The 22851-nt window shown below is 42.7% G+C and overlaps 1 protein-coding gene across 5 annotated transcripts in view; it reads right to left on the bottom strand.

Moving 5' to 3' along the window:
- Positions 1–22851, bottom strand: part of LOC126471402 (band 7 protein AGAP004871-like) — a 259932-nt gene that overhangs the window by 80012 nt on the left and 157069 nt on the right. Inside the window, exon 1 of one of the 5 annotated variants that reach the window (XM_050099529.1) lies at positions 19269–19540. The exons of the other annotated variants lie outside the window; for them this stretch is intronic. Within the exon in view, the coding sequence (XP_049955486.1) occupies positions 19269–19335 (67 nt within the window). The 5' untranslated portion in view covers positions 19336–19540. Of the gene's footprint in view, positions 1–19268; positions 19541–22851 lie in introns of those variants that run through there. 5 annotated transcript variants of the gene reach the window in all.

Raw genomic sequence — 22851 nt, 5'->3', positions numbered from 1 at the left:
TCTTTCTGGATAAAAGGGGGAACGATTTCATAAAGTAGGCAATAGTGAGCTGAAGTCCAGAAGGAAAGCAATCAGAAACTATTTCTCTAACCTCACGCTTAACGTAATGGTTTCGAATGTGTAATTTCTTGATCAGTCCGTCTAATTAATGAAGATACAAGTTCAGAATGTGCTAGTCATCTAACGCCTGTCATTTCTGATTGCCTTCGAAGAGCTTTAGTCCTTTTCTTGGACGTTTTATGACATCGACGAACATTTGTTCAGGGTTATTTTTTATTTATTTTAGTAGACGTCGTGCGTGTTCTTCCTTGTGCTTTAAAGTTGAAAAATGATGTATTATGTAAACGAATATCGTGTGTTATTTCTCCTGACGGTCAACGCCAAGACGGCACCGTAGCGTTTTCGCGCGGCATCGAGGGATTTTGTATTTTGCTTGTGAAATGAAATGAGAATGGTAGTTCACTGCTACTAGAATTGTGTAACTTATCTTCGATTTAACCGAATAGACAGAACTTGCAGGGAAATAATTTAGTAATACTGTGTGCGACAAAAATAGAAATATTTTTACTAGCACATTAAAACACTAACGGTTTGTTGGGTCGAAAAATGAGAGAAACTTACAACAATATGAAAACCGATCTCTGTAGATTGTTGGGAAATTACTTCTCTTAGCATGTGACAACGCACGCAGTTCAGGTTGTTCAACGAAAATAAAACATTACTTGGCACATAGTATACTCACAACATGAGCAGTTGCACTCCAAGCCTAAGGCTTTTGTTGTTCTGTCCTCATTCTTCATGACGGCGTATTACAGCGCGGCGCCGAGCCAATGGTTTCTATTTCTGTCCAATAACCACGAGAGAAATCCTAAGCAGGAGGTCTCACGGTGCACCATCACCATTAGTCATTGCATTAGTTTCGACACTTCAGGTGCAGGGCAGGTACCTTACACTTGGATACGCACGGAGAACTGAAAGGTTTACATTATTTAGATTTATTGCGAAATGTTACGCTCACGATGGTAACTTTTAATTCTTACTTACGCCATCTCCCACACTTTTGTTTCATGACGCTCTACAGAAGCAGCACACCTATTTAGACAAGTTTCTCTGGTAAATCACGGTTTTATAAACGCACTGGTAAATCACGGTTTTATAAACACAATGGTCACATAAGAGTCAGTTTCTCTGAGGCCCGCGTATATTTTCAAGGATCCTACCACGATGGAACAAAAGTAGCGCCATTCGAGCAAGGCAGCGAAGGAAGCACGTCCACGTTCCGAGTCAGACTGGGACAGCCGTGTGGGGATCCCATCCTCGCGCCTCCAGAGGTAACAAACAGCCCGAGATATACACATTAAAATTGGCAGCTGCGGCTTGTAAATATCCGCTTATGAAATAAACGGAACGCGCCATTGTGCCTTCTCACACATTCTTTTGAACCTCAGCTACAGCAGAAAGCTGCTGTTCAATAAATCAGTGTCACGAGAACCGAGTATTGCCTCGCTTGTCTAGAAAAATGATAGTCTACTACGTTTATCGGATAAAAATATCGTGAATACCTGCTTAAATTTATAGCATAATATTGTATTACAATATTCTGGACAATTGAAACACTGTGCCACACTGGATTCGGACCTGGATTTTCTGCTTATCGATAGCAGTCCTAACATAAGCTCTGTGCCACACTTTCCCAATTTATCATTCAAAACGTTCATTCATAAGGTTTTTTTTTGTGAAATCTCAGGTAAGGCAGATGCCAGACAGATTCATCGCAGGAAGTATAGTCCACCCACAAACAAGGTATCTTACAAAATCTTCTTTGCCGGCCGGAGCGGCCGTGCGGTTCTAGGCGCTACAGTCTGGAGCCGAGCGACCGCTGCGGTCGCAGGTTCGAATCCTGCCTCGGGCATGAATGTGTGTGATGTCCTTAGGTTAGTTAGGATTAATTAGTTCTAAGTTCTAGGCGACTGATGACCTCAGAAGTTAAGTCGCATAGTGCTCAAAGCCATTTGAACCAAAATCATCTTTCGACCGATACCTGCAATTAGAGAGGACCCTAAGAAGAGCAGCGCGTTTCGTTAAAAGTACTTTTAGTATGAAGCAAAGCTTCACGGGTGTGCTCAGTCACCTCCAATGGGAGACGCTGCAAAAGACGCGTTCTCCATCAAGGTCTACGGTTAAAATTCCTAGAGCGTACGTTTCTACCACAACCAGTATATTGCTTCTTGTACGTATGTCTCACGACATTAGAGCTCACACCACGGAGGCGTACCAGCAATCGTTCGTTGTTCCTGCGAACCATCGGCGACTGGAAGAGGAAAGTGGGGAAGTGAGATGGTGCACCGAGTACCCTCCGCCACACAGCGGTTATGGAATATAGTTGTAGATTTAGATTTTTTCGATTTTAGGGTACTGTACCTCTATCGGTAAAAACGGAGCCTTTACAGGGTCGCTTTGCTGTCCGTCTGTTAAGATCCCTGTTTCTCGGGAAATGCTAAAGGTTATCAAGTTGAAATTTACTCTGCGGTCCCTTAGCGGTATAAAAAGTATAAGCTTATAAGTCAATGGAATCAAACGATACGGCCATTATGTCACATATTTTGACAGTCGCAAACTCACTCATCAAAACCTACAGATAAACTATCTATATACATAATTAGGTTCATACAGAACCCACAGAACGCGAGTCCTACTCGCATTTGTCCGGTTTTTCGAAAATACAGGGAATGGCAAGGCGTAACGATCGAGTCGCAGTATTAACTTGGCCACTATACACTGATCACCGACAACGTTATGACTACCGACCTATCATATAAACCCGTCCAGGCGATAGCAGCGTCACCTGGCGAGGAATGACTGCTACTCAACGCGCGGTGCGCGTAGAACCAGCGAGTGTGTAGTCCGCGTGTACAACAGGGAAGGCGCGCGATCTATCTGAGTTCGACCGAGGGCAGATTATCACGGCGCGGAGGCTCCGTGCGGGTATTTCGAAAACCGCACGAGTTGGGTGTTCAAAAAAAATGGCTCTGAGCACTATGGAACTCAACAGCTGTGCTCATAAGTCCCCTTGAACTTAGAACTACTTAAACCTAACTAACCTAAGGACATCACACACATCCATGCCCGAGGCAGGATTCGAACCTGCGACCGTAGCAGTCGCGCGGTTCCGGACTGCGCGCCTAGAACCGCGAGACCACCGCGGCCGGCAGTTGGGTGTTCGAGGAGTGCTGTGGTGATTTCAACATGTGGCGAAACCAACGTGAAAGCACGTCCAGACGTCGTGAGGTTGAGTGGCCACCCCTCATTAGAGAAGTCGGACGTCGTAAGCTAGGCAGACTGGTAAAACAGGACAGGCGGCGAACTGTGACGGAGCTAACATTATACTTTCATGCTGGGCAGAGTGGAAGTATGTCTGAAAACACAGTTCACAGAATGCTCGTTACGATGGACTTCCACAGTCTACGACCCATGCGCGTGCCCATGTTAACACTACGACATCTCAACTACGGCTGAAATTGCCACGCGACCATCGGCACCGGACGTTGGTGCAGTGGCAGAGCGTTGCACGGTCTGATGAATCACGATACCTTCTTCATCATGTGGACGGGAAGGCACGAATCCGTCGTCTTGCAGGGGAACAACTCCTTGACATGTGTACTGCGGGTCGGAGGCAAGATGCCGGCGGCTCCATTATGCTCTGGCCATCCGTGGGTCCAATGAAGATCGTGCGAGGCACCATGACGGCCAACGAGTATGGTACGCTGGTTGCAGACCACGTACACCCCTTCATGACGGTCATGTTTCCCGACGGCAGAGACATTTTTCAGCAAAATAATGCGCCATGCCACAAGGCCAGGAGTGTGATGGGGTGGTTCTAGGAACACTGTGGTGAGTTCCAATTGATGTGCTGGCTCCGCCAACACTTCGCACTGTAGACTTCAGAACACAAATGCAAATCAACTTTCTTCTAGAGTTCACCAACTTCCAAAATTTCTACAACGTACCTATAAATGTTTCCAGTGAACCAAGCAATCCCATGTCTGCAGTCTCCTTTGCACGTCGACTCAGTCATCACTGATATGGACCCTACACTCTCGAGCATATTTTTGTCTACGAGTCTACAACTTACATATCCATGTTTACATTCAGTTGTTAGTCTTTGCATTAAGCCATGAAACTGTCAAAAACTAAGTAGATAATGGGGTAGTTTTGTTTTGATGATAATGCCACAATTTTTGGGTTTCCATGAGACACACACGAAGTTACTTCTGTCACAGTTTGCACTCCGTCCAAGATATGCTGCGTTCTTTCCTTCACGGAACCTTGAATTCTCGCAACTTAAACAACACCACAGGATCTGATGTTATCAATTTAAAGTTCAGTTTAAAATTAACTGATGTAGCCATCCACTGTTCTGTGCTAGAATCAAACTAGGAAGAATGTCTTGCATTCACTGTGACCATGAACATTTGAAAACTGAATGTGGCATTTTAGCTTCCTTTGCTTTTCTGTTGCCTGAATGTCCTGACAGTAACTATTGCCTCAAAGTTTGAACAAAACTTTCAAGAGTTCTTGAAAATATCTTGTGTTAAGCGTCAGCCAAGTAGTTGTCGAAGGTGTAAGTTAATGCTAAGTTAAAGTGCACAGGGAATTGGGAATTCAGCGTCTTCCCTTATGACGGCTTATGAACATGAATACGGTTTCTAAGGTACTCAAACAGCGAGGTTATTAGACCCGGTATCCTCATAATCGAGCCAACACCAGAGTTTTGCAAGTAATATTAGGACTTAGTCGGCTCAAGAGCTGTGACATTGTCACGTGAAAATACTTACGAACAATAGCGAATTGAGATTACCAGTAATAGAAGACGTAGGACATACCCAGGTGAAAGAAGAGCAGAGGAAGGAAATGGAAGAATAAACCAAGACAACATCCTCGCCCCTCTCCCAGCGCAATCACCCTCTCCACCAGCCCGACGGAAACTGTGGCGAAAGATATGTAATCATCGACCCCAATAGCATCGGTACTTGGGAAGGATACCATAAAAAAGGAGTCATTACGTGTATTATCGGGGAAATGAGAATTTACGAGAATATCTGTATTTCAGGTATAGGAAGGTAATATTTCGCGTATATGTCTGGGCAGTGGTGGAACCGGATGTGGAGATATCTAGAAAAAAACGTGAGGCAGAAGGCGTCCCCTCACAGTATGTACCTCTTCGGTAGACTACTAAAATAAATGCTTTAAATCATGTGGAATACTCATTTTCCCGTGGGAAGGTTCAGACTCAGGCAGCAACTATATCTGCTAACGACTGATAGCATTTGCTGTATGCCATCGGCCGAGTGCGTCTGGACATTCCTCAGTGGATGTTGCATACAGACAAGATCGCTCCGCAGCTGCATTGCGGAAGGTTCTCTTCGCGTAGGGCAGCGCGGGATTAGCCGAGCGGTCACGCGCTGCAGTCATGGACTGTGTGGCTGGTCCCGGCGGAGGTTCGAGTCCTCCCTCGGGCATATGTGTGTGTGTTTGACCTTAGGATAATTTAGGTTAAGTAGTGTGTAAGCTTAGGGACTGATGACCTTAGCAGTGTATTCCCATAAAATTTCACACACATTTGAACATTTTTTTCTTCGCGTAGGATGTTGCCGTGCTTGAGGTAAGTCCCACCAACATGGGTGCAACGTAAGACAACAGCTTCCCTTCGAGAAGGGCGAAGTGATGCTTTCCACTTTTTGGTGGATGCTTTTAGCGGTCGCAGTCTGTTGAGTTGGACGTTGATCGCCAACTCTTCTTCCCATTTTTCTAAGACACGGCGCCTGAGATGCGCCCGTAAAGAGAGTTTCTGGTATTTGTACTGGAAGCAGTTCCATTTTGTGATGCTCGACTTTCAGGAATCTGCTTGCACCTTCTTGGGATTAGGAGGACTGACGAGAACATTTAACAGATTTTAATAGCGCTTGATCGTATTGTATACCATTTCATCCAAGGTTTTTTTTTCCTTTTTCTTTTTTGCGCTGTAAGGCAGTGGGTGGGTGATTTATTGACTCGACTGACTGTTATAAATGGATATTGTCGACTATAGATATTTACGACCTGTCATCTCGGTTTTGTAATTTTTGTTCGAAAGTGAGCTAGATTCCAAATCCTTAACCGTTGTCGACAACTGTATTACTGGTCTTTAGTGAGAGGTTGTACGAGAAAGTTCAAAGAAGGGCAGTGCGTTTTGTATTGTCGCAAAATAGGGGAGCGAGTGTCGCTGAAATGATACAGGTTTTGGAATGGATGTCATTAAGGCAAAGGCATTTTTCGTTGTGGCGCAATCTTCTCACGAAATTTCAATCACCAACTTTCTCCTCCGAATGCGAAAATATTATGTTGACGCCGACCTATGTAGGGAGAAACGATCAACAGAATAAAATAAGGGAAATCAGAGCTCGCACAGAAAAATATAGGTAACAGTTTTTTCCGCGCGCTGTACGTGATTGGAATAATAGAGAATTATTGTGAAGGTGGTTCGATGAACCCTCTACCAGGCACTACTCCAGACCAGCTGAATCGTGCGGATGCCATTATTCGGCCGACCGGCACATCACAATTCGACAACTGACTCTACAGTTGTCGGTCAGCATTGGCAAATCGTCTGCAGTGATCGAGACTCTTAGATATTGAAAGAGGTGCTCACGATGGGTTCCACGAATGCTCACAGCGGACCACAAGTTTAAAAGAGAGGCTATTTCATCTGAATTGTTGGAGCTTAAAGATTCTCTACGGAGAACACACTTTGAAGATGATGAGAGTGTCAGTCATGCAGTGAAAACATGGCAACGCCTACAGGACAAGAGCTTTTACCAGCAGGGAATACATGATCTTCCACAACGTTGGTGTACGTCCATAGAACGTGATGGAGACTACGTAGAAAAATAGGACATGGACAAGACATATTGATGTATATTGTCACCAAATTCTGACACTTAACAATAAATATGTTCTGAGGAAAAAAAATTTGGGACATTACTTATTGAACGACCCTCGTAGATCCTCCATTACTACCAGGCAAACGAGGTAAAGCAATTAACATGTTTTCACATTAGCCCCATCCCATATATTCTATTGACTGAGATATTGTGATACGGATCAGGTACATTCCAGTCTCTTATGACATAGTTGATAAACTGGTTTTGTGTGTCTATCTTCTCATAGCCAAGTGTGCCTTAACATTTGCTTTCTGCAGTTGTACGCCTGGATTTAAACGTGTTATAATCTCAAGCCTGAAATGTCACATATTATACTGCAGTTGCTGTTTTTTCGAGGCTGCTTTATATTGTTATTATATCACGGGGTGCGTCTCTACCATCTGCAGCCATTCTAACGGCGTTTCTCATTATCCGAGAAACCACGTATAAACTACATGCATTAAAATTAAATGAACTGATAAAAGTACTACATGCGTTTATGAAAAATAAAGTAGTCGAATGTAGGTTAAACGAGGATATTACGGAATAAGTGGAAATATCTTCTGAGTTGATCTAAACAAAGACAGCTGCCCAGTTCCTGCTAGCTACTGCTGTTACCACCGGCCAAAGAAATTCGACCGCAGCTGCATTTCATCCGACACGCCGAGACTTTAAAACAATCGACTGAGGTGTTAAGGGAACGTATGTTGCTAAGTCCGGCGGTTTGCTTAACGAGAATACCGCCGAAGTGATCAACACGGTAGAATGGAGGAACTCCAAACAACCTACAGAAATGTGCCACACATTTCGAGAAGCAGGTTTTTCCGCACATTACTGTTGAATTTAAGGGCGACAACGACGTCGCTGGAGATTGAGTACTTCTGCATTGTTCTGATACGATGTACATGAAATACAGCGTGTCGTCTGTCAAGGAATCATTTTAGTTGTTCCAGAATAAAGACCCAGGAGCTAGCGATTACAAGTCATGCAGCGAACGTATTACGTAGGTCCACATAGGAACAGAGAAATTTTAAGTACCGATTCTTTACCAGTGTACGGTATTAATATGACATTACAGTGATGCCATTTCTTTGTGATTTTTCATATCCATAATGGTTTTATTACAAACATTGTTTAGTTATTAAAATTTAAACTAAGCAATTACTTTACTAACTGTTTATTCTATAAGTAAATCTAAGTATTCCGATTGCTGCGAGAGCTTGGACAAAGCCTAATTAATTCCCTGACCGCGGGTGTTATTTAGTGTTGTTGCTCCGATTCTATAGCTTGGATTGTTCCTAGATAATAATTTTTAGAAAAAGACAGCGGCTGGTAAAAATAAACACCCTTGTTCGAAGTTCAACAACTGGGCACCGCTGCTCCGCAACCAGCCTGCTCAGTTGGTGCCGCCGGTTGTCTGCTGTCTCTGCTGAACACGGAAATTTTTAAGAGGGGGCAGAGGTAGTAACGGTCATCTCCTTCGCAATAGCAAAGTCTGCTGAATTCGTAGAGATTCGACAATCTGTTCATTCGTTAAGTTGCTGTGGTACGCACCAGCGTTTTTCGCAACAAAGAATAATGGCTCAGTGAAAAACGTCATATCCTCCTCAAACTGCAAATGTTAATACGGTTTCAGTAATCACTAATTTAGGTAATAAAGTTTCCGCTGCGTAACTGCATACCGCTGTCAATCCTGTCCTCTGTAACGGAAGGTAATTGAGGCCGACAACTGCAAAAAGACTAACCACAGGCCAGGTGAATACGTTTATCGGCTTTTCTTCTGCTAGTTCTGGTTCCACACTTCACTCTCCACATTTAATTTCATGTTCTCCGACAACTGCCTCACGACTTCATGGCTGGGTTTTCCCAGAACGCTTCAAATGTGTGTTATCCCTACGTAAATGTCTCTCGTGACCTGAATTTAAGGTTGACTTGTTCGTATTTATCATAATGAATCATTTTCATTCATCTCTTCATGAGTTACTGTAAAGTACAATAGATTGTGTAAAACTCTGGGCGTTACCATTTAAAACTGAAATTGGGAAACCTCGTCATTTCTTTTGTTGATTACATTCGTAATTCAGTTACAGAGTTTTTAATTAATGAAACTTTAAAATCGGAGAGCGCGAACCTTCTATGTTCTTAGACACACCAACAGTTTTAAACAAACTTTATTCATAATTTATAATTACTTAGCAGGAGTCATGCTATCTAAATGGTTTATATCACAGGGATAATATACAGCAGAGGTGAAGAACCGCTAATTCCATTACCACTTAGCTAAGACAGCAATACTCATTTTATACAGTAAATCACGTCCTTGTGCCACTAGCTTAGTCCTACAGCAGACGGTATGTCCTTGCCTTATTCCGAGCCGGGAACTGGTTCACTGAGGCAGTTATACGGAGATATAGTTTAAAGTATGTCATGAAGTGCCAAATATTGTAGATCTAACTAATGACTGAATATCAGACTTTTGCATTTGTCGCATAGCACACAAGTTTTGTTTTGTTTATGAAACTTTACGTCTTACTTGGGTACACGTCTAACAAATGATATGTTGAAGAAGAAACAAGCTCTTATTCAAATACATAAATCTTGGGCAATAAATAAGAATTTAAAGTAACATTGGTATACAAAACATATTCCTTCATTAATGGCGAACTCCCTCCATGAACAATGGACGTTGCCAAAGTCGGATGGCTTGCATGCCTCTACACTACAGATAGTAGTACCATAGGTGCAACCACAACGGAGGGGTATCTATGGGGAGACTAGACTAACCCGTGTACCTGAAAAGGAGCAACAACCTTTTCAGTAGTTGCAGGGTAACAGTCTGCATGATTGATTTGTCCTTGTAACATTAGCCAACATGGTCTCGCTATGCTTCTACTGCGAATGGCTGAAATCTAGGGAAAACTACAGTCGTATTTTTCCCGAGGGCATGCAGGTCTACTATATGGTTAAATGATGACATCCTTTTGGGTAAGATATTCTGCAGATCAGGAGAAACAAAACTGGCGTTATACGGGTCGCAGCATGGAGATCCTTTAATCAGGCACGAAAGGTAAGAAAATTTAAAAAGGGAAATGAACAAGCTAAAGTTGGATATAGTGGGAATACGTGAGGCTCATTTACAGGACGAACAGAACTTCCAGCCAAGCAAGTACAGGGTTATAAATGCAAAATCAGGTAGGGGTGGATACAGGAGTAGGTCTAATAATGATAAGAAAATAAGAATGCGGGTGAGCTACTTTGAACAGCATAATGAACGCATTGCCGTAGCCAAGACGACTCAAAGCCAAAACTCACCACAGCAATACAAGTTTAAATGCCAATTAGTTTCGCAGATGGAGTTACAGATTGAAAGACTGTATGAAGAGCTAAAGGAGATTATTCAGGTAGCTAAGGGAGACGAAAAATAACTGTGATGAGTAAGTAGAATTCGATAGTAGGAAGAGAAGGAAAAATAATAGGTGAATAAGGACTGGGGGTAAGGAATGAAAGAGGAAGCTGCTTGGTAGAATTTTGCAAAGAGCTTAATTTAATCATCGCTTAAACTTGGTTTAAGAATTGTGAAAGAAAGTGGTACAGGTGGAAGAGACCTGTAATGTTCCAGACTGATTGTGTAATGGTAAGACATAGATTTCAGAACCAGATTTTAAACTGCAAGACAGTTACAGGGGCATATGTGGACTCTGATCATAATTTATTGGTTACGGAATGTAGATTAAAGCAGAATAAATTGAAAAAAAGGTATAAAATTAAGGAGATGGTACCTGCATAAGTTGAAAGAACGAGAGGTTGTTGAGACTTTCAGAGGGAAAATTAGACAACTACTGACTGAGACAAGGTAAAGAAATACAGCAGAAGACGAATGGGTAGCTTTGAGAGATGAAATAATGAAGGCAGAAGAGGATGAACTAGGTAAAAAGATAAGGCCTCGTAGAAATCACTGAACAACAAAGGAGATACTGAATTTAACAGACGAAAAGAGAAATTATGCAAATGCAGCAAATGGGGCGGACAAAAGGGAATGCAGACGTCTAAGAAAATGAAACTGACAGGAAATGCAGAGTGGCTAATCATAAATTGCTGCAGGACAAATGCAACACTGTAGAGACATGTATGTGTAGTGGAAAGATAGATACTGCCTACAGCAAATTAGAGAGATCTTTACACTTACGATAAGCAGCTTTATGAATATGAGATCCGATAGCAAATCAGTACTAAGCAAGAAAGAGAAATTTGGAAAGTGGAAGGACTATATAGAGGGTCTATGTAGTCGAAACAAACTTGAGGACTATATTACAGAAGAGGAAGTAGGTGAAGATGAGATGGAAGATAGGGTACTGTGAGAATAATTTGTCGGAGCACTGAAAGACGTAAGTGGAAACAAGGGTTCACGGAGTAGACAACATCCCTCCCAACTGACTTCCTTGGGAGGACCAGCCATGATAAGACCATTCTACCTGATACAGAAGAAGGGAAAAACCTGTAACAGCTTACCTCTCCGAAGATCATTTTTGTCCCAGAGAAATGTATGAACATGTGACGCAATTCTGACCCTATGTGTTATTTTAGACGACAGGTTGAAGAAATACGGTTGAAAAGAGAGAGACCTATGTTTGTAACATATGTAGGTTTAAAGGAAGTTTTTAACAATGTTGACTAGAGCACACTCTTTGAAATTTTGAAGGTAGATGGGATAAAATACAGGGAGCGAAAGGTTATTTATAACTTGTAAAGAAACCAGATTGCAGTTCTAAAAGTCTAAGGACATGAAAGGGTATCTGTAATTGAGAAGAGAATGAGACAGATTTGTAGCTTATTTCCGGTGTTATTCAATCTGTACGTTGCGCAAGCAGTAAAGGAAACCAAGAAGAAATTTGGAAAAAAGAAACAAAACCTTTGAGATTTGTCAATGATACTGTAATTCTTTTAGAGATGGCAAATGACGTGGAAGAGCAGATGAACGATATTGGTAGTGTCTTGAAAGGAGAATTTAAGATGAACATCAACGAAAGTAAAGCAAAGGTAACTGAATGTAGTCGAATTAAATCAGACGATGCTGAGGGATTTGATTAGGAAATGAGACAAGAAAAGTAGTAGATGAGTTGTTCTATTTGGATAGCAAAATGACTAATGATGGAAGAAGTAGACAGGATATAAAATGCCGATTAGTAGGAGCAAGGGAAGTACGGTATTTCTGAAAAAGAGGAATTTGTTAACATCTATTATACGTGTAGTTAAGGTTTAGTAAGTCTTTTCAGAAGGTATTTGTCTTAAGTGTAGCATTTTACAGAAGTGGAAGGTGGACGATAAGCAGTTCACAGAAGAAGAGAACAGAAGTTTTTGAAATGCGGCGTTAAAAAAAGAATGGTGTAGATTAGACGAGTAGACCGAATAACTAATGAGGTACGGAATCGAACTGGGGGGAAAAAGAAATTCATGTCTCAACTTGACTAAAAGATGTGATTGGTTGATAGGACACATCGTGAGGCATCATTCAGAGATGAAGAATAGGTTAGCGTGGAGAGCTGCATCAAACCAGCCTTCAGACTGAAGACCAGAACAATTACAATATGAAACTTTAAACTGGTAACATTCAGGACAGAAATAAAGGGTAAAAGGTTCGTGTAGTCGTCTACCCAGTTTTCATAAATTCACGGAGAGCTGGTTTTCGTCTGTTATTCCTCTAAGATATTGAATTCTTTGAATTGTTCGTGTGTGGATTGATACACACAGTCTTCGCACTGCTGCACTAGCTGCAAATGAAAGCTCCCCGACTTTCATCCCTCGTCGAAAGTAACAAAGGTCTCCTACTTTGACTCGTCAGTATCTGGTCAAAGAAAGGCAGTTGCAGCACACAATGATCACTATTGTCCCCCTCAGTTCTCCTTACAATTCCCTCACTGTTCCTAATGTTATCATCCTGTTACTTTGAACAGTCGGCAGCTTCCCTGAGCCGATCGATCCGAACTGTTTCAGTATGTCAGTTTTTTAATGTACCATCGAATGCACCTTCGTGATGTGCTGCTTGCTTACACGTTTCGATTTTCATGTTCAGTCTACTTTGTTGATATCCGTAAGAAGTATTATTATTCAGTATTACCAAAAATTAATAGCGTACTCTATACTTATTCAATGAACATGAAAAAGTTGCTGCAAATGGTATTCGCGGTTATTTTCTACGAACACACTGCACGGCAACTGAATTGGTGGAAAGTAGTAGCAAGACGAAATTTTCACTGATGTTTTCTAACATAACGCACATCGTCCAGAATTTGCATGCAGAGAGTTTCAGGTTAGATTGCGATTGTTTTTCATGAAGAGATATTCATTTGGTTCAAATGGCTCTGAGCACTATGGGACTTAACATCTGAAGTCATCAGTCCCCTAGAACTTAGAACTACTTAAACCTAACTAACCTAAGGACATCACACACATCCATGCCCGAGGCAGGATTCGAACCTGCGACCGTAGCGGTCGCGCGGTTCCAGACTGTAGCCCCGGCCGGCGATATTGATTTGACTTGGTAGTTGGGTGCGTGACGATTCCCTTCAACATGTCTGCACTACGTGATATAATTCTGTAGAATTCTCCACTCCTTTGTCACACGGCAATCGGATTTTTTTTTCCGGCACTTGAAGTTCAGAACTGAAACATCAATCTCCCAAAAATTCTCGACAAAATCGACTTTCGAGTTTCCCTACCATCTTCATTATCGTAACGCATGGTTGTTTTTCCAACAAGCAAAGTGGCTCTTTGATAAGTTGCAAGCGTGACTTGGGAGGGGGGGGGGGGCTGGGTTCGATTGCTGGCGAAATCAAATTTTTGAACAAAGGTATACGTTCTACGAGCATTTTCATGAAGTTTCAAATACATAAAAATGGAAAAAAATTAATTTGTAATCTTTTTTATTTAAACCGGCTCGATTTACAATCTTTTGTAAGGGATCGGTAATTAAGAATTTAACTGGATTTTCGTGCACACTATACAGGGTGAGCCACTAACTATTGCCACTTAGAATAACTCCCGAAGTATGATAGTAACTGAAAAGTTTGTGGGACAAATGTTGCATGGGACAACAGGAGCCGTAATATGATGTTAGTTTTTTGTTGCTAGGTGGGGTCGCGTCAGACTTTTTTTTTTTAAGTAGGATGCTTTAGTTTGGTACTTATTTTCTGATAGCGGCTATCGAGACGAATCCAATGATGTGTAACAGTAAGATTTTTGAAGATCAACGAAGGTCAAAAAGGTGGCATGAACGTCCATTTACAGAAGGTGTTCGAAGTGATGACCATTGGTATCAATGCAGTGCTGCAATCTTCTTATTATGGATTAAGTGGTATTCCTTTTCACATCGGCACTTATCGAAGCACATGCTCTGACAATTCTCTCTCGCATATCTTCAGGTGTAGTTGGAACTGCTTTATAAACAATGTCTTTTACGAATCCCCACAAGAAAAATCCAGAGACGTCAACTTAAAGGAAACGAAGAGATAATGCACAGCTGCCAACGATGTCTCATTTTAACAATCCTGTTGTGTCAAACAGTAAACTAGTGGATGCAACTCTGCTGAGCAACCTTCATACATACGATTGACGGCAGATACTGTGCCAGTTGTACATCAACGAGCGCGTACCCGTAGCTCCCTCTCGGCTCATTGCCACAGTGAAGTTTAAAGCGCCTTTGCTTCTTTTTCCAGTACGTTATACTTGCCTCGCGACAACAGCAAGACAGAAATGCAGGGCAAAAATAAGTCTAGTATTTGTACAAAGAAAACAAATTCGTAACTTCTCGGATCATCAAAAACGGCGACGAGCTGGAAGAGCTCAGCCAGTCTAATCTAAATCGTCACGGTACAATATAAAAAGATATGTGCACTACTGTAGATTATCGTTTAGGAATATGTTCCAAAGATGTACAGGACAGAAGAAACAGTTCCGCGAAGGAAGGAGAAAAGCCTGTCGTTAGATATATTTAATGAGGCCGAGGTAATCACTTTATCAGTTCCTGGATACGGAGGGTCACGTGGAGCAACACTGCTCGTCAATGATAGCGCTCTATGCGAGAACGAGTTCCAGGAAGGCATTCGCTACGCAAACAACTGTTTTTCTTTGACTGATCTCTTACGTGACAAGCGATAAACAATGGCTAATCCACTAAGTAGTCTTCCTTCTCTTTACGGGTCTGTCTCACCAAAATTTCGTACTCGCACTGACATTTCCATTTCCTGAAAGAACCAATTTTATTGTCGTGCTATGCGTGTAAAAGCGGTGAATGACAAATTGTTGGTAAATAGACGTTACGTCACAGAAACCTTAAATCAGGATGGCCGGGCGCGGATTTCAATCGTGCTCCTCCCGAATACGAGTTCAGTTTCTCCGACAAATGCATTCAACGGCTAACTTGGTCACGCACCAAAATTAGCAGTTTTAAGTTTTCTACGGTCGCCTACAGCCATCATAGGTGTTAACTTATTACGCTGCCTGTGAACTATTCCACCACAATCGCCACTGAACTCTTAACTACCAGTGAGACATACTATATCCACACCTAATATCCCCACAACTGAGATACAAAATCAATTAATGGGGTGAAACATGACGCGAATTAGTAAAGCCAGCTGCAAACACGAAAATCTCTCTCTGAGATAAATGTTCTGGAGATCCATTTCCGCAAAGAAATACAAGATTATATGATTAAACAAGAGAGCGCAATTCAAGCATTATTACACAATGGCTTTGTTAGAGTATGTTCTTAGGCATGGGACGATACGAAAATGAAAGATTTATTTATTTTTCTACGTATTTTTTGTAATCTCATCAAAAGAAATTATATTCTGAAACAAATTTGGCCATGGCTTTTTGAAGGAACCATTCGCGTAAAATAATTTTGGGACAGATCAAAAAACGTCGGTTAACGGTTATTTGATCAATGATATCACAGTCGCGAAAGTATTTTGAAATGAAGGTTGTGTCACACTGATCAGCAGCGTAGCCCGAGTTTTGGGTTGGGTTGGAAAGTAGCAATTTTGAGGTGAGTTGGTGAAGCCAACGAACGCTAAATGTTCGAGTATAATGACTTTTCTGGAGACTAGAAATCTACTCTGTAGGAATCAGCATGGGTTTCGAAAAAGAAGGTCGTGTGAAACCCAGCTCGCGCTATTCGTCCACGAGATTCAGAGGGCCATAGACACAGGTTCCCAGGTAGATGCCGTGTTTCTTGACTTCCGCAAGGCGTTCGATACAGTTCCCCACAGTCGTTTGATGAACAAAGTAAGAGCATAAGGACTATCAGACCAATTGTGTGATTGGATTGAGGAGTTCCTAGATAACAGAGCGCAGCATGTCATTCTCAATGGAGAGAAGTCTTCCGAAGTAAGTGTGATTTCAGGTGTGCCACAGGGGAGTGTCATGGGACCGTTGCTGTTCACAATATACATAAATGACCTGGTGGACGACATCGGAAGTTCACTGAGGCTTTTTGCAGATGATGCTGTGGTGTATCGAGAGGTTGTAACAATGGAAAATTGTACTGAAATGCAGGAGGATCTGCAGCGAATTGACGCATGGTGCAGGGAATGGCAATTGAATCTCAATGTAGACAAGTGTAATGTGCTGCGAATACATAGAAAGATAGATCCCTTATCATTTAGCTACAAAATAGCAGGTCAGCAACTGGAAGCAGTTAATTCCATAAATTATCTGGGAGTACGCATTAGGAGTGATTTAAAATGGAATGATCATATAAAGTTGATCGTCGGTAAAGCAGACGCCAGACAGATTCATTGGAAGAATCCTAAGGAAATGCAATCCGAAAACAAAGGAAGTAGGTTACAGTACACTAGTTCGCCCACTGCTTGAATACTGCTCAGCGGTGTGGGATCCGTACCAGATAGGGTTGATAGAAGAGATAGAGAAGATCCAACGGAGAGCAGCGCGCTTCGTTACAGGATCATTTAGTAATCGCGAAAGCGTTACGGGGATGATAGATAAACTCCAGTGGAAGACTCTACAGGAGAGACGCTCAGTAGCTCGGCACGGGCTTTTGTTAAAGTTTCGAGAACATACCTTCACCGAAGAGTCCAGCAGTATATTGCTCCCTCCTACGTATATCTCGCGAAGAGACCATGAGGATAAAATCAGAGAGATTAGAGCCCACACAGAAGCATACAGACAATTCTTCTTTCCACGAACAATACGAGACTGGAATAGAAGGGAGAACCGATAGAGGTACTCAGGGTACCCCCCGCCACACACCGTCAGGTGGCTTGCGGAGTATGGATGTAGATGTAGATGTAGATATTTTTTTATATGTTGCGCATTTCGCTTTATATTTCCATCCCTGCTAAAACCCCATATTTTCTCATTCTCTGGTATTTTCAAGTTTTTGGTACCAATGTTAGAAGGCGTTAATAGTAAGAATGCCCTTGTCCAGATATCCCCATTCTCACAGGTGCCGCCACGTTGATATAATACTGTACGTATGATTGTATGACGTGATAGTGGCCATAGTGGTTAATTAGTGCTGAAGAATAGTTGTCTGTTGATAGCGTCAGTCGCTCTCCTCGCGGCTTCCGGCATAAATATACCGGAACCTTCATCCATTAGAAATGAAATACATTAGCATTTATTCGTAGGGGCTATTCATTACATCCAGCAATGTACTGGAACACATTTGTTCAACACATAGTGCTGCACTCTTCTGAAACACTAAATGACGTATAATTGGCTAATGAATCGGCAAGGATGTTGCTGCCCTAACAATCAGTACTCCATTAAAATAAAATAAATACAAAACAAAAACCTGAGAACGAATTAGGTCTTCTGAAGCAGTAAAAGAGTCTTGACAAGGTTCAGGTATGAGAACAACAAATCCAGAACACAAGAAAAATCGAAATAATTTCTATAAAACAAAGAACGCGATCTGGCGAAAAAATAATTATGTTGGCCATAGACACGATAACGTGTTCGAGTACACGCCCACTAAACAAGAGAAAGTGAGTTTGGGAAGGACCAAAGTTCTCAGAAACCTTTATACAGGGACAGCACTGCCACTAGCGTACAGTAAAGAGAAGACGTCCCAGCCACGAATACCACCAGCACCACCAAATAAAGCAGTAAATAAATGTCATGCCTGCGAGCCTAGTGCAGAGACCATGGGCTTGATGCCAGTTTGTCGGTTTGTGTGTCGAATTCGCGGCTTAGTTTATCAAACAGCTTCTCATTTGGCCCCACGAAGCACAGTGGGCCCCCTCCTGCAGACCTTTCCGAAAGAGTAAAACTTGAGATGGTTCCCGAAAATCTAACCCGGCACTTCCGCTTCAATTCCTATTAGTACTAGACCACTACTGTCTTTAAACTCTACGTTTTTACCGGAGACGCAGTTCGTAAGGTTCTGACAGTAGAGACTTGGTGAGAAGTGCCGTCTTCTGTGATCAATGGCATTTACATAAGCTGTCTGAAGTGACTGTAATCAACCACACGAAACGTCTCAATTCGTGGATTCCCATGTAAAAGTTACGTAGTACAGCCCCCCCCCCTTTGTAGTTTTCATAGCGTATGTATGATATATGTACATTATAGGCATCAAAATAGTCCGAGACTTGTCCATATTCTAATATAGGCTTTCTGATTTTATCTTGTAGTTTCGATTTTTACAACGAAAAGCGTGTTAAATATGGCAAACTGCGTTAAATACGTCGCGAACTTGAACAGCAGGCTACATTACAAGTTTATCTTTAACTACGGCCTCTATTTCTCATTCACATTCGTTAGCCTCGCCAACTCTCACCCAAATTATCACATTCCAACCCAACTTAGACCTCTGACTTTGCTACAGATGTCTACCACCACAATCAATTTTCCGCGGAGGACCACTGTCACACTCTAGCCGGTTCTCTCACTATTGCGCACAACTTCACTTATTTTCACTGTTTCCCTGTAGTCTTGCAATGTAGCTTCGCTCCGTGAAAAATACAGACGGCGGCATATATTGAAATGTTGCCGTACCTACTTATTACGCAACAGGCATTTGACCGCAGATGAAAATGTAGTACGTTCGGGTATGAGATAGGAGGCTAGATACCACAGGTTGAAAACATATTACAATTGTGCAGGATCAGAACGGAAGCATACGTCTGTAACGCAATCGAGAACGTTCGACATGGCAGCACTGTAACTTGTTGCGGTGGACAGAAGACACGTGAGAATGGCACGCCAGAAGGGCAGATTTGCGCAGAAGCGAACGCCGAGGCCAGATAAAGCGTTTGAGAGCAGATAAGCCGCTGCAGCAGTCACCTCTTGACGGCTTGTAGCCGGACGCTCGGTCGACGATCACCTCCCGCATGTCGACTTCGCTCTCCATTCGCAGCGGCGTACAGTCGGTGGCTAGCAGCGCTTCCCCTTGGCACGCCGCCAGTCAGGTGACGGCTCGAGTACACACAGCGTCGGGAACCGGCAGGCGCGCGTCGCTCACTAACGGGCCCCGCGCACTGCCGACCATATCTGTCGTTCCGCGATTCACGTCTATCGTTCTTGCAATTCCCGTTGGGCGGGCTTGTCTCGTGCGCATGCAGCGTAGCGCTGTGTGTCACTGGGGACTCCGTTAAACACGTTGACTGCCACTGGGCCTCAGGCGAGCCTTCGGCTGTAAGCGCCGGCGACCTCGTGAAAGTCAATATGATAAGGTAGCGGGAAGTACAAACTGTTTCAATAACCGCTGACGTTCAAACCCGCGTCCGGCCGTCCTGATATAGGTTTTCCGTGATTTCCCTAAATCGCTCCAGGCAAATGCCGGGATGGTTTCTTTGAAAGGGCATGGCCGAGTTCCTTCCCTGTCCTCTAATTCGATGAGACCGATAACCTCGCTGTTTGGTCTCCTCCTCCAAACAACCCAACCCAAGCGTATTCCGATTACAGGATACGCCAACGCTTCAGAGAAGTTGCCCTTCCCCTGTTTCGAACGTTTGACTAGACGGTTAACACTACTACTATGAAATGAACACCCTTAGCTGCTTACAGGCGTTGACATACGTCAACGGGGACAGATGAAAAGGTGTGCCCCGACCGGGACTCGAACCCGGGATCTCCTGCTTTCGGACATGTCCGAAAGAACAGATACCATCTTAGTATATATATGGTTAACACTACCGCTACCCCAAGAGCACTACCCGACCCGCCAGCCTTCCTCACAGCGTATTCTCACAGCTTAACTCCTACGATTTTTTTTCTTTTTTGTTATTCATATTAGAGCCTTCGATACCTCCCGTCACCTATGACCAACGATGTCATCAAAGTGGCGGACATAAGCGACTCGTCGAAATGCAATATGTATAATCTAAGGACCACAACAAACTAACACATTTAGCCTAGCCTAGACCGGGAGCTACGCTACAAGCCAGTCAGCCACCATACCCTACATTCCGAAAAACTGACGCAAAAAAAAAAAAAAAAAAATTGTCAATGTTCTGTTCTCTTTTCGTTTGCGCGCACACAACGCCACGCCAAGTCATGATTACGTCACTGGCCAAAGCCTACCTCCTGTATCCTCCCAATGAAAGCGGGAAGCGAGTTGTCTATGGGGTCAATTCCTCAGCAATTGTTGTGGTCTTCAATCCGTAGACTGGTTTGCTGCAGCTCTCCATGCTACTCTTATCCTGTGCAAGCCTCTTCGTCTCCAAATAACTATTGCAACCGACATCCTTTTGAATCTGCTTACTGTACTAATCTCTTGGTCTCCCTCTACGATCTCCCCCCCACTCCCTATCCCCCCCTACACACACACACAAACACACACACACACACACACACACAGTCTTCCCTCCAACACCAAATTGGTGATTGCTTCAGAATGTGTCTTTTGGCCAAGTTGTGCCACAAATTTCTTGTTCAAATGGTTCAAATGGCTCTGAGCACTATGGGACTTAACATCTGAGGTCATCAGTCCCCTAGAACTTAGAACTACTTAAACCTAACTAACCTAAGGACAGCACACATATCCATGCCCGAGGCAGGTATCGAACCTACGACCGTAACGGTCGCGCAGTTCCCGACTGAAGCGCCTAGAATCGCTCGGCCACACCGGCCGGCAAATTTCTTGCCTCCCAAATTCTATTCAGTACCCACTTTCCTCATTAGTTACGTGATCTACGCATCTAATCTTCAACATTCTTCTGAAGCACCACGTTTCGAAAGCTTCTATTCTCTTTTTGTCTAAGTTGTTTATCGTCCAGGTTTCACTTCCATACGTGGCTACACTCCACACAAATACTGTAAGACGAGACTTCCTAATTCCTAAACCTATATTCGATGTTAACAAAGTCTCTGCCACAGAAACGCTTTTCTTCTCATTCCGAGCCTACATTTTGTATCCTCTCCACTTCGGCTATCAGCTGTTTTTTGCTGCCCAAATACCAAAACTCATCTACTACTTTAGTGTCTTGTTTCCTAATCTAATTCCCTTAGCAGCACCTGGTTTAATTCGGGTACATTCCATTATCTTTGTTTTGCTTTTGTTGGTGTTCATCTTACATCCTACTTTCAAGACTCTGTCCATCCCGTTAAGCTGCTCTTCCAAGTCATCTACTGTCTGCGACAGAAGTACAATGTCATCGGTAAAACACAAAAAAATTTTTTTTCTGCCTGAACTTTAATTCCTACTGCAAATTTTTCTTTGGTTTCCTGTACTGCTTGTTCATTGTACAGATTGAATAACATCGGGTATCGGCTACAACCTGGTCTCACTCCCTTCTCAACAACTGCTTCCTTTTCATGCCCCTCGACTCATAAGTGCATTCTGGTTTCTGTACAAGTCGTAAATAGCCTTTCCTCCCTGTATTTTACCCCTGTTATCTTCAGAACTTCAAAGAGTACTCCAGGCTACAAATGCTATAGTGTAGGGTCAGTATTGCCTCGTGTGTTCCTACATTTCTCCGGAATCCAAGCTGATCTTCCCCGAGGTCACCTTCTACCAATTTTTCTATTCTTCTGTAAAGAATTCGTGTTGGTATTTTGCAACCTTGACTAATTAAATTGATAGCTCGATAATTTTCACATCTGTCAGCAACTGCTTTAATACGCCGAATACGTGAGCTACATCATATGACATTCTTCTAACTTGTCTTCCACTTACGGCCGATACCCTTAATATTCCATAAGCGATTCAAGAAATCGAAACAAGGATTCCGACAAACTGTAGTATTCAAATGACCAATGCTCACAGCTTTATTTTATATAGAGGTATTCGTGAGCACCTGGAAGGTGTTACAGCCCACAGCGAAACTTTTGCCAAAGAGGGCTATGAACGTGCTAAATATGAAAGTCACGACCGGAAGCGAAGTGCAGTTTCGCTTCTTTGTCACAAAAATAAGGCTTTGTAGATACCCTGAACGGTTCATGAAATATCCGGAGTACCTATATTTCAGGTTTAGAAGTTTTAGATAAGGCAAAACTTTCATCAACTCGAAGATTTGTTTGGAAATCACATGTTTCATTGCGCTTAATGCTATAAGAGATAGTATACCCTTGCCCCCGCCAGACCTTTGAACTGAGTTACCAAGGCAAACTGAGTTCCCCAGGCAGTTATAGGGAGACCTACAGTTTACCGTGGACTACGAAGCAATTAACAATGCACTAACAAAAGTGAAAGAATCCATACGGGACAGTAAAATATCCATATAATGACCAAGGGTTGAATCCTCAATCACTGGATCGGTAATACGACACCTACTGAGCCATCATGCCCTGCGTAAAATAACCTCTTAAGAATTCCTCAGTTACTAAGGTGCAGTTTTATTGTCGTCCCTCTAGAGCAAGCATTACGAAAATTAGTATTCTCAGTGTTCTCCCCCTTAACAAACACATTGTGGCGTGGTATTCAATC

Source organism: Schistocerca serialis, chromosome 3 (genome assembly GCF_023864345.2).
Source record: "Schistocerca serialis cubense isolate TAMUIC-IGC-003099 chromosome 3, iqSchSeri2.2, whole genome shotgun sequence".
NCBI lineage: Eukaryota > Metazoa > Arthropoda > Insecta > Orthoptera > Acrididae > Schistocerca > Schistocerca serialis.
Note: the sequence above shows the minus strand (reverse complement) of the source record. Positions and strands in the feature narration are given on the sequence as shown.